Source organism: Melitaea cinxia, chromosome 15 (assembly GCF_905220565.1).
Source record: "Melitaea cinxia chromosome 15, ilMelCinx1.1, whole genome shotgun sequence".
NCBI lineage: Eukaryota > Metazoa > Arthropoda > Insecta > Lepidoptera > Nymphalidae > Melitaea > Melitaea cinxia.
In genome coordinates, this window is record NC_059408.1 from 1677144 (window position 1) to 1691433 (window position 14290).

Here is a 14290-nt window from a genome sequence, read left to right on the forward strand (position 1 = left end):
TATAATGGGCTTACTCTTGACCCCAGTCTAACTCTAGAGCACAGACGCGGTCAAAGATGGAGCGAGCTCGCCCAGAAGAGGCCTGTTCACTCGCGCTTTAAACATGTTCGGGTTGTATGAACTCGGAAATATAGACGCCGGCAGGGAATTCCACTCCTTGGCCGTGCGCATTAAAAAAGATGGTTCGAAGGGCTTTGTACGTATGAGGGGTATATCGATCTAATAGATAGACAGTTCCTAAACAGAAGAATACAAGAGGGTTTTCAACTTTTTACTAAGAATTTTTTTGATTTTGAATTACTTACCAACATCATTAGCTGCTTTTACGACGCATTCGTATTTAACATCATCTTGTAATCCTGTAAGGACCACACTCGTCTCGCTGGTGTCCAGCTTTTCCGGTACCTTGGCTCCATACGCTCGCCAGAATACTCGGTATAGGTATACAGTATCTGGATTTTTGCGTGGTGGCTCCCAGCTTGAAATTTATTGTGAATAGGAATTAGATAACCTTATGTATGAAAAATTTTTGCTGTTTTTGTATTGAAATATTTTTGGGAACAAGTTAAATTAATATTATAAAGACTAAATCTGCTTGACGACAAAAAATGTGTTTTTTTTAGCAAAACTGTATTTCAAATATGTACCTTAGAAGAACAGCATTAGGTGTAGGCGCAACATGTGCCTTCAAGTTCCTCGGCGGGCCAGGCATCTTGGCGCCGGAGTCTCTGAAGCAGGCTAGAGCCCGCCTGGCGTGTTGCAGCGCACAGGCCCTGGAGGCCGGCCCCCCGCGGCACAGCTCTAGGCAGTTGCGAGGGACGCCCCAGGAAGCGCAGCAGCTTCGGTGGTCTGGTAATGATTGCTCATGTAAGACATTGACTCGTCATCAACCAACAAACAAAATCATAAATTTCATTATTAAAGTAAGGTAGATAATACCTTTGAAGAGTAACTTATAGACAGTAGTTATTATTTATTTTAATTATTTTTTAAGGCGAAGCTGATGCCAATTTGGAAAGTGAAAACCTTTGAAAAAATTAACAAAAAATAAATACTTTCTTAAAAGCCGTTAACAAATAAAGTGGAAATAATGTTAATATTTGTTTTTAATTGATTTTAGTTATTGAAAAAAATTAATTCACAAAAATGTAAATATTTTAATATTTTTTTATTTATATTTAAATATTAGCTGTGCGTGTATTCTCATCCTTTATTAGTTTATAAAGCTTACATTGGACGTTCATCTCTTTATTCATTAAAATAATTAACAGCGAATATATTTTTTTCTTCACGAAAAGTGAGATGTTATGGACTGAATCAATCATAAAATATAGTTTTGAGTTTTTTGGTCAGAATGGAAAAAACTATCTTACCAGATCCATCAGCTGCACACTTCATGAGCTTGTCGAAGTCATTCATGCATTCAGGTCGGTCCATAATGTTGTCCATATCTAAATGGAAGCTGCACGCATCGATGCACGCTGATGAAACATTCATCTGAAAAAATATTAAAAAATTTTTTAGGTTGTGTCTTTTTTTTATACAAATAAAACCTTGGTGCTGAAAAATGTATAATGTAAATGTATTAATGAATGAGAAACAGATTGAATTGTGAGAAATTTTTTAAATCTAATCTATCTAAATGTCGAGCTATAAGTTTAATACAAGACAAATTTGAAGATCGTTAAAATGGGACTGACATTTACAGCATTGCTGTAGAAAGTGCCAAAATCAAAATAGAAAAAAATAATGTAGAAAGTACCAAAATCAAAATAGAAAAAAAAAATAATGTAGAAAGTACCAAAATCAAAATAGAAAAAAAAGATCGTCATTAATTCGGAAAAGTATCCGAATAAAGTTTAGTAGGCCATTTTTAAAGGGAAACTACAGCAAGTATTTATTATTGCAATCTTGGAAGTAATTGTTCATTTCGTTTATCAAATAATCAAATTCAGATTGGGAATAAAAAATTTTGACTGTAGGTTTAACTTTTGATAATGGGGTTTTTGGTTTCGTTATAATAATACTTATCAATAATAATCAAAATAACAATATACAGAACAATACAGAAAAAAAATATTTGATTTTACTCGCAAACGAAAAAAACGGATTAAATTTTCATCGTCATGTAAAATACATAATAATAATATACTATATTCAATGAAATACACATTCAACTAAATTTATTACATATATATAACTTTAACTTATGATATAACAACAACGTAAAAGAACAATTACAAAACTTTTCCTAAACTTCAACGTAGTCAAAGTTCGACGACAATACTTATTTCAAAAGCTGAATAATATATTGTGTAGGGTCAGGTGACGAAGCAATTCCAAAGTTGGAAAGTTCGAAGCACTGTCACCCTCTCAAGTCTGTCTGTCGTCTATCGACGTAGATAAGTTATTTAAGGCTGATTCCATCGAAACAAGTAACAGTATTGTTGTCAAATTGAATTCGAACCAGTCAACTGATACACTTGCTTTGATAACCGAAATTATTATATTAACGTTCAAAATATTTGATGAGTTTCTCCTAAATATTTATTGAATATATTGAAATATAATTCCTATGAAAAATAACAACATATTACATACAACTGAGGTAGGGCACAGCAGGAATTTCCTGCCCAAATATGGAGCAGCCCGACTGGGGTAGTACCTCGACCTTACAGGAGATCACAGCTAAATAATACTGTTTTCAAGCAGTATTGTGTTCCTGTTGGTGAGTGAGGTGACCAGAGCTCCTGGGGGGATTGGGGATTGGGTCGGCAATGCGCTTGCGATGCTTCTGGTGTTGCAGGCGTCTATAAGCTACGGTAATCGCTTACCATCAGGTGAGCCGTACGCTTGTTTGCCGAACTAGTGACATAAAAAAAAAAATACAACATTCTCCTAAATAGATTTATTTGCTATTAAAATATTGTCATGATTTATTTTATAAACTTGAGTCTTTTTTTATATTTATTATTATTATTTTTTAATTACATGCAAAATTGTTAATACTATTTCTACATCGTAATAACATAGAAACATTGTAGGTATATAACATTTTTATTTGGTCATTCACAAACGACGCAGTATAAAATATAAAAAATTTTGTTTACTTATAATCACAAATAATAATTTCTTATTGAAATTCATAAATTCTAAAGATATTTTGTGAGTGACACGTATTCTTAGCTTACACTGACCTGAGTACAGCATTCGGTGACGTTGTGATGAGGGTTGCTTGACCGAAGTCGAACGGACACCGGTCTCAAAGTTTTTCCGAAGGCGTTCTCGGCGTGACAGAAGTAATCTCCTTCATCTGCTTTGCTTATTTTCTTTATTATCAACCGCATTGTATATTTTGTTTGATCCTGTTAAATAAATAATTTCAAAGCAAATGTTTGAATGAAAAGCAAAAATAATGAAGCGGAAAGACGCACATTGCATTTTCGTACTAATACTAGTCGAAAAGATATGTCGCGAGATGTACTTGTCCACATAAATAAGTAAATTAAATAACTTAATGTGATTGATTTTAATTATTAAAATTTTAATTAAAAAATATTTTTTTTTGTTTTAGCGCATTCAAATAAAAGCTTGTTTTTTAAAAAAGATTTTTTTACTTTTTTTTATTTATCGATTAAAAAACCTAATAAACAATGTATACCCGAATAATAATTTTCTTTATACCTCGAATATAACTTGAAATTAATATTTTATAATAAGGACATTTGTTCCTATCTGGTGCCCCACGACACCACATTTTTTTCACAAACTACAAGTAACAATCGGCAATTATATAACTGTAAATTAAAGCTTAATGCATTATTCAAAGACAAAATTATGTTGTATTTGTTATTATATAGCAGGTGCAAATTGATGATCATCATCAGGTGTCGAAATAACGATATATTGGGATCATCGGTACCTACAATTTATTGATACGTGTTAATGCAGTGGTCGCATTTAGCGATCACGTTAGCGGTTCGAATTTCATACCCGATAGTGACACATGTCGTCACACACATACAGAATATTCATCATTCATCATTACAGCCTATACAGTCCACTGCTGGACATAGGCCTCCACAAGTTTACGTCAAAAATAACGTGAACTTATGTGTTTTGCCCATAGTCACCACGCTGGGCAGGCGGGTTGGTGACCGTAGGGCTGGCTTTGTCGCACCGAAGACGCTGTACGCCCGTCTTCGGCCTGTGTATTTCAAAGCCAACAGTTAGATGGTTATCCCGCCACCGGTCGGCTTTTTAAGTTCCAAGGTGGTAGCGGAACTGTGTTATCCCTTAGTCGCCTCTTACGACACCCACGGGAAGAGAGGAGGTGGCTATATTCTTTAGTACCGTAGCCACACAGTACAGAATATTCAAATGAAAGAAAAATAGATAATTCAATCGACAACTTATGCACAAATTTGGAGTTAGTTTATAAAAAAGGACTTCAAAATTTATTGTTGAAAAACAAATTAAGTCGATCGTATATTAGTGTAAATGTATAAATGTAGTAATTTACAGTACATTATATACATTACTAGCTTCTGCCTGCGACTGTGTTTGCGTGGAATAGGAACAATTCTGTCGTACATGATTTTCGAAAAACTTTTACTGTTTACGCAGGGCACGCGGCGGAAGCTCTCAAAAGGAAAAAACCGATTTTGAAACATTCTTCATTGGTGCTCCGCTAAGGTGGTCTTAGTGTTATGATGTATAGCCATCCTCGATAAATGGGCTATCTAACACTAAACGAATTTTTTAAATCGGACCAGTAGTTGCCGAGATTAGCGCGTTCAAACAAACAAACAAACTTTAGCTTTATAATATTACTATAGATTTTGTCTATTATATTATTTTAAATGTTGTGCTTTTTCGAATGTTTTAAGTTTTAAACAAAATAAAGTCAGCTACATACAAGTAGGAACTGTTTTAAATTTCATATTTCTTAATAACAGGTTTTTTATAGCTTATCTAGAATTCGTACATTATCAATAATGTTTTTTAACAAGTTTAATTGTTGCCCAGCTGTGGGACGTATGCAGTACTGTAAAGTTGTAAATTTTATTACATATTTCTGGATTTCATCAAGATAATTAATAAAAGCTCTAATAATATCGCTTTTATGTATCTACCCCCAAGAATTGACTTTTACGAATGCATAGTATATATTCTATAGTTGTCACAATAGTTATGTAGTAGCATTGCTTTGTCTCTGTTCAATAGACGATGTTAATATTAATTGGCGAATAAGGATTAGTGTCGGATTACACAATCAATCAAAGTTTATCAATAAGCCTAAAGCTTCAAGCAAACTGTACAGGAAGATAAACGTCGTATGTGTCAATAGATAGTTAATAAATTGATGACGTATCATAAATATGATTGATGAATTATAAATGTACTAAATCAGAAATTTGACGCTGTTTGACCTGCATTTATAGATACAATTTTGCTTTCATTTCAATCGACACATGAGCGTCGAAATGAACAAGTATAGAATATGTTATTCTGTGAGGTATTTTTGGAATAGAAGTATTGCAATTGAAAATTTTCTTTACGGTTTTTTCTAACACTTAAGTATTCGAGGCACGGTGTATAGCCCACAAGTACAACATACACCATGACCAAATAATATTTGTATAAAAATAAAAATATTTGCAACGAGCGGGAATCAAAAAAAGTCGGGGTAGGGTCAAATTATTTTGAATCACCAGAAGCTCTGGCTATTATATTCACTACAGGAATACAACATAATCTGAGGGTAGTATTGTTCGGCTTCTGTCATGTTTAGGTACTTCCCCGGTCGAGTTTTACTATATTTTGTGGAAGGTATTTCCTGCTGTATATTAATATATATTTCCTACTAAAATAGAATCAATATAATTTCACCTAAAAACTATTTTTAAGACATTCTAATATTACTTCGAAACTCATATATTTAAGTGACTTCACCTTGAATTGAGTCGTCAGCGGGAGTTCATTTATAGGAAGAATCATTCTAGCTCGCTACTTTGCCCTGACAATGGAATCTAGAATGTCAATTGCTCTTGAGAAATCTCACGAGATTTCTTTGTAAGCTTTTAAATTTATTTCTAAATTAGTTCTTGTCCTCGTGTTTTCTTTTAGTCAATTTTTAAGATTGCAGATAGCTTTGAAAGACGATTAGTAAGAGGTTTTAGGCTCTTGTAGACCATTTTTAATGAAGTAACCTCTTGTAAGGATTAATTTCGTAGATGACTAGGCCTTTTATGAGAATAAATCTTTAGAATTCAATAATTTTGTGTTCAAAAAGTCAGTATATTGGAACTGATTAGAGTGAAGGCGGCGTGCAGACTTGATTCTCAATGCTAATAAATAATTGTCTTATAAGTCAGTTTTGTAACTTCTGGATCACTACAAGGTTGTTTAGTTTATCTGATGAGGCGTTACGTTAATTGCATTATTATTTTCTTTGTTATGAAGATCGTTTTAAAATTAAAATTTGTTACAAGTAAAGGGACTATATTTTTATAATATCGCTTTAGATGTCGCAAATTTACTATGACCTAATAAAGTGAACATTTTCAAGATTTTTTTTTATCCTAGACGTAAAATATAATACGGACTAAACCTAACTTTGATTACACAATTTTTAATGACTCATTTTAATAGTTTTTAATAAACAAACGTGTCATCTTAATCCTCATCCACTGGACAAAATATAGTCCAAAAATACACAAAAATCAAACACTACAAATGTTTGGCATGTTCCGGGTTTGACCACTGCGCTATTGTCATTAAATTTAAGAATTGAAAAATAGGATTGACCAATATTTCTCTGACGATTCCACTGCTATGTTGCTGCTTTGTTACTTGACAAGTTAAGACTACCATTTCTTTCCACCTTCCAGCAATATCAGTTATATAGGCCATATTTACCTCTGGGTCCGACAGCAACTGTATGGTGTAGTTAGGTCCATCGATGACTGGTGTTCGTCCATTAGCGTCCCTCCAGAAAGCAATTGTGGGTTTGGGTAATGCTTCAACCCTGCACTCCAGGATCACTGAGTCACCGGCTGCAGCCATTGTGATACCAGAGGCTTGAATTGATGGTATATCTAAAGATGAAAGGGAAAATAGATGAAGTATTGATTATGACTACTTAGATGTCCATTCCGAAAGGTTTTCTGGAAGAGATAGTTCCTTTAGCGAGGCTACGTCTTGTACATTTGTATATTTTGCGTTTGGTTTATTCTTTGTTAGTTTATTTTTGGTATACACTAAACTAATACTTACTATACAGTAAAGAAGATTTGTATTGTTTTGTATGTTAATTGTATCGGCCTTATCTTAATCAATTATTGATATCAAAATGTTACATATTATAATATAATCATAATATTGTATCCGGTAATATAAAGAGAAGTAGCGTAATGAATTTTCTTTCATTATATATATATATATATATATATATATATATATATATATATATATATAAATATTTTATAATTAGATCTGCAAACAAGCGTACGGCTCACCTGATGGTAAGGGATTACCGTAGCTTTATAAGTCTGCAACACCAGAATCATCGCAAGAGCGTTGCCAACCCTATCCCCCCAGGAACCCCGCTCACTTTATTTAACAACAGGAACACAACACTGCTTGATAACAGTATTGTTTAGCTGTGATCTTCTGTAAGGTCGAGGTAACTTCTTCAATCGTGCTGTTCCATATTTTGAGTTGAAAATTTTCTATTGTGATCTACTTCATATTTTTTCAATAACTAATAGTAATTTATGAGTAAAAAGAATATCTACAAAGGTTTAATACAATTAGTGATTTAGTCAGACACCTTATGTTAAACTACACGCTTTTCGCATCTATAATTCAGTACAGGCATTTGCCAAATAATGATACACTGACTTGCCCTTCCTTCCCTACAAAAGTACTATTACATTTTAAGGCAAATATTCAATGAAATGAAATATTCACAATGTTTACAACAGCTGTGCGCTTAATTGCAAAAACCTGCAATTGCAGAAGTTTGCTTAACAAATCGCCAAAAGCGCGAACTGAACTACAGCTATCTTACAAATTGGAGCAACAAAGTTCTCCATTTGTACGGTTTTAATTAAGCTTTCGCACTAAACACTATTTGTACCCAAAAGTACGGTATGTATTGAAGCAACTTGGCTCAACAAATCGGTTTGTCAGATCGAAATGTTGTAGAATTAGTTGGGTGTTGCATTTAACAACTGTTCAAACTATCTTTATTCTTTTTGAGGTAAAGTTTATTTATTTGAGTGTTTTTAATTTTCTTCAATATAAGTAAAAAAACAAATGAAACAGATACAAGACAATAGCTGGTGTGGCCTTGTATTATATAATCAGGGGTGTATAGAAAACTCTAAACTTAAATAAAAACATTGTCATCATCATTACAGCCTATACAGTCCACTGCTAGACATAGGCCTCCACATGTTTACGCCAAAAATAACGTGAACTCATGTGCTTTGCCCATAGTCACCACGCTGGGCAGGCGGGTTGGTGACTATGGGCAAATTAAAAACATTGTATTTCATTTAAATTGACATTTGCAAGAAATTGAATCAGCTACTTAATACTTTAGAACTGCTATATTGTTTTAGTAAATAAATAAAATTTTATAATGTTTACGCGAATTTCACTCATTATAATGGAACAACTTTTTCGGATTTTTTTGCGGTTTATTATGTTTTTCACATGCCCGACGTTTCAAATACTTTACAGCAATTAAAATTGTTATTCCTCTAAATTCAGGATTGTTGTTTGTTAAAATATTTTTCACTACATACTTCATTTTTCTTTAATTGTATCTTGATTATTGAATACTACTTAGTCTGATAGACATTGTCTTGCTTTGTATAAAGGCATTAAAAAATTTTTTAATTTGTCATTCCGTGAAAACTTTCTACAAAGTATTTAAGACATTTAAAATAAAAAACCAATCAAATTGGTGCAACTATTTTCGAGTTTTTGCTCAACCACATATTTATCAATGCATCATTATTCATAGTTATGTTATCAGCATAAATTCTTACGCGATATATTGATCTTCCTCGAGGCCTGCATCGGGGTGCCGTAGCCGTTGTCCGCGTAGCACGAGATGAGGTCCATGTCCCTGGTCACGTTGTGGACCACCGTCACCATGTGGCGCGACACCTCCTGGCGGACGAGCCGGCCTGGGGAGTGCGTGCTCAATGAACTCAGGGGAAGTTCCTTGGAATTTATTACTCTGTACGTGACTAAAAACTTTAGTAGAAATAATATCATCCGTCCGATTAAGTTTATTAATGTAACTTATACCGTTGGGTTGAATTTTTTAACCGACTTCCAAAAAAGGAGGAGGTTCTCAATTCGACTGTATTTTTTTTTATGTATGTTACATCAGAACTTTTGACCGTGTGGACCGATTTCGACAATTTCTTTTTAATCGAAAGGTGGTGTGTGTCAATTGGTCCCATTTAAATTTATTTGAGATGATACTTTTCGAGCTATATCTAATAATGCGTTTTTACTTGACGCTTTTTTCGTCGACCTACGTTGTATTATACCGCATAACTTTCTACTGGATGTACCGATTTTGATAATTCTTTTTTTGTTGGCAAGGGGATATCTCTAATTTAGTACCATGATAAGGAAACCAGGATCTGATGATGGGATCTCAGAGAAATCGAGGGAAACTCTCAAAAATCTGCAATAACTTTTTACTGGGTGTACCGATTTTGATAATTTTTAATTTAATCGAAAGCTGATGTTCATCATGTGATCAAATATAAATGTTATCGAAATCTGATAACTACTTTTTGAGTAATCTTTGATAACGCGTAGTTACTTGACTTTTTTTCGTCGATCCACGTTGTATTACTCGTCGATGTTTGCGAGCAAACACAATTATTTTGGAAAGATTTAATTTGGGTGTCGCAATTGTGTTAAGAGTTTAGGTCGCGTATAGATAAATATCAATTTTTTTTGGGCAAAAAGACATGAGAATAAACGCTTCCAGTACTTTTCATTTTATGAAAGTAAATGCAATATCAGTTAGGAAGAAATTAATTCAAAGTATACATATTGTCTTTTTCATTTAACATATTCATCATCATCATCATGCCAGCCTATTGCAGTCCACTGCTGGACATGGCCTCCACAAGTTCGCGCCAAAAATGCGTGAACTCATGTGTGTTGCCCATAGTTACCACGCTGGGCAGGCGGGTTGATGACCGCAGTACTGGCTTTGTCGCACCGAAGACGCTGCTGCCCGTCTTCGGCCTGTGTATTTCAAAGCCAGCAGTTGGATGGTTATCCCGCCATCGGTCAGCTTTATAAGTTTCAAGGTGGTAGTGGAACTGTGTTATCCCTTAGTCGCCTCTTACGACACCCACGGGAAGAGAAGGGGTGGCTATATTCTTTGGTGCCGTAGCCACACAGCAGGTTATTACAACATATTATTACTGTATATTATATTATAATTAACATAATAGACGTATATAAATATTATAAGTAAATATATGTAATTGAAATTCAAACATAATGATATCGCATATTCCTTGAAGTATTTTTCTTATACACTGGAAACGGTTCTGTATACGGATATTAAAGAGGTAGAAGTACAATTATATAAATAATTTCTTTTGGAATAAAAGTATACAGCCAAGGGAATTATTAACTAACTTACCAGAAATATATAAGGAGATCGTTGGTGTGGGTGTTCCCATCGCAATGCACAATATGGTCATGCTGGAGTGTTCCACCACCAAGTTGACTGGGTTTATTGTTGGCGGCTGTTGGGAATAAAGGAATCTTTATATATATAAATGACGTGTCACGTTGTTTGTCCGCGATAGACTCCTAAACTACTTAACCGATTGTAATCAAATTTACGCACCGTGTGCAGTTTAACCCAACTTGAAAGATAGGCTATATTTTATTTTGATATATGTGATTACTATATTTAAGAAAAAAAAAATAAGGCAGTACGAAATTCGCCATGTCAGCTAGTACTTTATATATTTTAAATAACATCGAATAGTTAAGATATTAACTTAAAAAAAATGTCATTCGTATAAAATTAAATAAAATATTCAAATACACGATATATCCGTCTTAATCGTTCGAGTTTTTACAGCAATTATTCAGATCAATTTTCATAACTTTATTTTTTATAAAAATTGCTGTAACTTTTAACAAATTAGAAATTATTTATTAAATTCTGTTTTTTTTTATTTAAAACCATACGTTACTATTATCTAATTTATAAAAAGAAAGAAAAAACATCCGGGTTAAAACAGTTAATAAATAATAAAATATATAATATAATATTAATAATTCCTTGGAAAATTCTTATTTACATTATTTATCGTTATGTCCATTTGTTATAAGTATTCTTTGACGGTTCGCAGGAAAGTGGACATAAGGTGCCGATCAAACCACTAATTGCAAATTCATGCGACGTTTCGATCCTTTATTGGACCATCATCAGGCATCTTTACATGTAGCAGTCAATAGACATCTCCTTATTAAAGTTCTTTCATTATGTAAGATTCCAAATTCAAATACATTATATATTATTTTTAAGTTATGTTTTAAGCTGTATTCTATGAATTTTGAAAATTTATACTAAAACATTTATATTTGATAGGTAACAATATGCACAATTTTAAGTTATTAAGTTTTTTGGTTTGTACAATTTCAAGGCATCAAATTCTCCGAACTTGACTATTGAACTGCATCTTTACATATATATTTTTTTTAATTTATAATTTCTTTCTTCCTATTTTAATTTTTATATTTTCCTATTATTATTTTTTCTACCCACATGTATTTTTCTTCAATGTTATATATCATTTTTCATTATTAATCATTTCAATTGTTAAGTTTAAAAAAATTAGTCATTTCTTATAAAAATATGTCATTCAAAATTAGCTAGTTAGATTTTTTTTTTTTATTTATTACATTACAATGTGAGACACGAGAATAGAAGAAATTTGAGAACATGATGTAAATATAACAAGTAATGATTATAAAATAGAAATTGTAATGTAATAAAAAAAAAATAATAAAAAAAAAGAAAAAAAAAAAACAATAATTTAACTAGCTAATTTTGATTGTTTGTAATTTTGAACAGTTACAACTACGCATAAACGACAATTTATGTAAGTATATCAAAACGGTTGATCGGCACTTCCACGCCACGACGATATATCTATAATGTAATCTGGTCGTGTGAAGTCGGGCGAGTCGTAAAACGTATGGGATATGTTGATGAAAATTTTGAATATTGAGAGAAAATATTATTGAAAATTTTACTCGTGATATGAAATTTTTATCTTTACTATATGTTCTATGAAATGGAATGTTCTTTTCGAACGTAATTTTTCTGATATTATATTATCTTTATCGAAAGCCCTACTATTGAATTGTAAATCACCATTTTGATTATTATATTTTTCATTTATAGAAATGCGTGACAGTGGTGTATTTTAAAAGTAAAGTGAGATGTAATAAAAAAAATAGTTAATTTGGCAAATTTTATACTGCAATAGTGCACAAAAGTTTTCTAATTTACACTATTTGTATTTATATGCGCAGAAAGTTAAAGAAATCTTTTTTTTTATGTCACTAGTTCGACAAACAAGCGTACGGCTCGCCTGATGGTAAGCGATTACCGTAGCTTATAGACACCTGCAACACCAGAAGCATCGCAAGCGCGTTGCCGACCCAATCCCCAATCCCCCCAGGAGCTCTGGTCACCTTACTCATCAACAGGAACACAATACTGCTTGAAAGCAGTATTATTTAGCTGTGATCTTCTGTAAGGTCGAGGTACTACTACCCCAGTCGGGCCGCTCCATATTTTGAGCAGGAAATTCCTGTTATACCCTACCTCAGTTAATTATAAGTATTAAATACCTCGACAAATGCAGGGTAAGCGGGATCAGTCCACGCGAGCAAAGTCTCTGAAGGCAACGAGTCTCCGGCGTCTGAGTGAGCCTTCACCCACGCGACATACTGGGTGTTTGGCGTCAGTTTCTCCAGCGTGTGTCCTGTCACCGAGGTGGAGATCTTCGTGACGTTACCCTGGTTCGTTTGACTTGGCATCTTGAAGTACAGACTAATGTGAAAATAAAAATTACATTAGTTTGATAACTATATATTTTAGCTATATCTGTATATTTTCATCTACTCTCTCGCGAAATCCAAAATACTCATAACCATATCCTTACCAGCGCGGAAGGCCGCTAGTCGCGGTTGTTATAAACACCGAGGGCTCATGTTAGGGAATTTCCCGTAACCCGCAATTAAGCTGTTTGGTGGATTCAGTTTCAATTTCTTCTCCGATTTGGAGAAAAGGGCTTTTGCTAAGCTAACAGAGCATCGCAAGGCTGATTCAGTTGAGTTCATATATATATATATATATATATACATTGTGATATATATATATATATATATATATTCACAAATAAATAGAATCATATAATAACACTAAGCAATGGAAGAGACTGGTGACGTAAGTTTCATATTTTATTCATTTGAAAAGAGACATACTCGTACAGAAGTTGTTACAGTTACAATATCAGCCAAATCATTAAAAAAAAAATAACGAAAAATTCATATGTATATGAATACTAGATTAAGAGACGGACAAGCTTATATCACATTAAACGTTGGCTAATGGTGCAGTCCTCGTGGGTCTCCCCACCGTGCCTTGGAGAGCACGTGAAGCCGTCGGTCCCGGTTGTTATCATGTACACCTGATAGCGATCGTTACTCATAGTAGGGAATATATCCACCAACCCGCATTGGAGCAGCGTGGTGGATTAAGCTCTGATCCTTCTCTTACATGGGGAAAGAGGCCTATGCCCAGTAGTGGAATGTTACAGGCTGAATGCGAAATCTATATCGGTTGCTTTTACTAAATCAATTTAATGTTTATCGTAGCACAACAACTCACGTGTAGGAGATCTTCTCGTCCGGCAGCGCGAACTGCGGCGGCTGCCAGCTCAGCGCCAGCCACGTGGCGGAGTGCGCGGACACGGACAGCGAGTGCGGCGGCGACGGGATACCGGACACTTCCCTGTTTTCTATGTCTGTACACGGACTTTTGGTTAAAAATAAGGCCAACATTTTGCATATATGTCACTAGGTCGGCAAACAAGCGTCCGGCTCACCTGGTGGTAAGAGATTACCGTAGCTTATAGACGCCTACGACACCAGAAGCATTGCAAGCGCGTTGCCGACCCAATCCCCAATCCCCCCAGGAGCTCTGGTC

At 34.0% G+C, this 14290-nt stretch overlaps 1 protein-coding gene across 1 annotated transcript in view; it reads right to left on the minus strand.

Annotated features, from left to right (window-relative positions):
- Nucleotides 1–14290, minus strand: part of LOC123660570 (Ig-like and fibronectin type-III domain-containing protein 2) — an 81310-nt gene that overhangs the window by 2580 nt on the left and 64440 nt on the right. Inside the window, exons 16-24 of the mRNA XM_045595627.1 lie at nucleotides 13973–14108; nucleotides 12931–13132; nucleotides 10697–10802; nucleotides 9063–9203; nucleotides 6922–7100; nucleotides 3198–3365; nucleotides 1374–1497; nucleotides 648–849; nucleotides 306–478 (exon numbers count right to left, since the gene is read on the minus strand). Coding sequence (XP_045451583.1) covers nucleotides 306–478; nucleotides 648–849; nucleotides 1374–1497; nucleotides 3198–3365; nucleotides 6922–7100; nucleotides 9063–9203; nucleotides 10697–10802; nucleotides 12931–13132; nucleotides 13973–14108 — 1431 coding nt within the window. The remainder of the gene's footprint in view (nucleotides 1–305; nucleotides 479–647; nucleotides 850–1373; nucleotides 1498–3197; nucleotides 3366–6921; nucleotides 7101–9062; nucleotides 9204–10696; nucleotides 10803–12930; nucleotides 13133–13972; nucleotides 14109–14290) is intronic.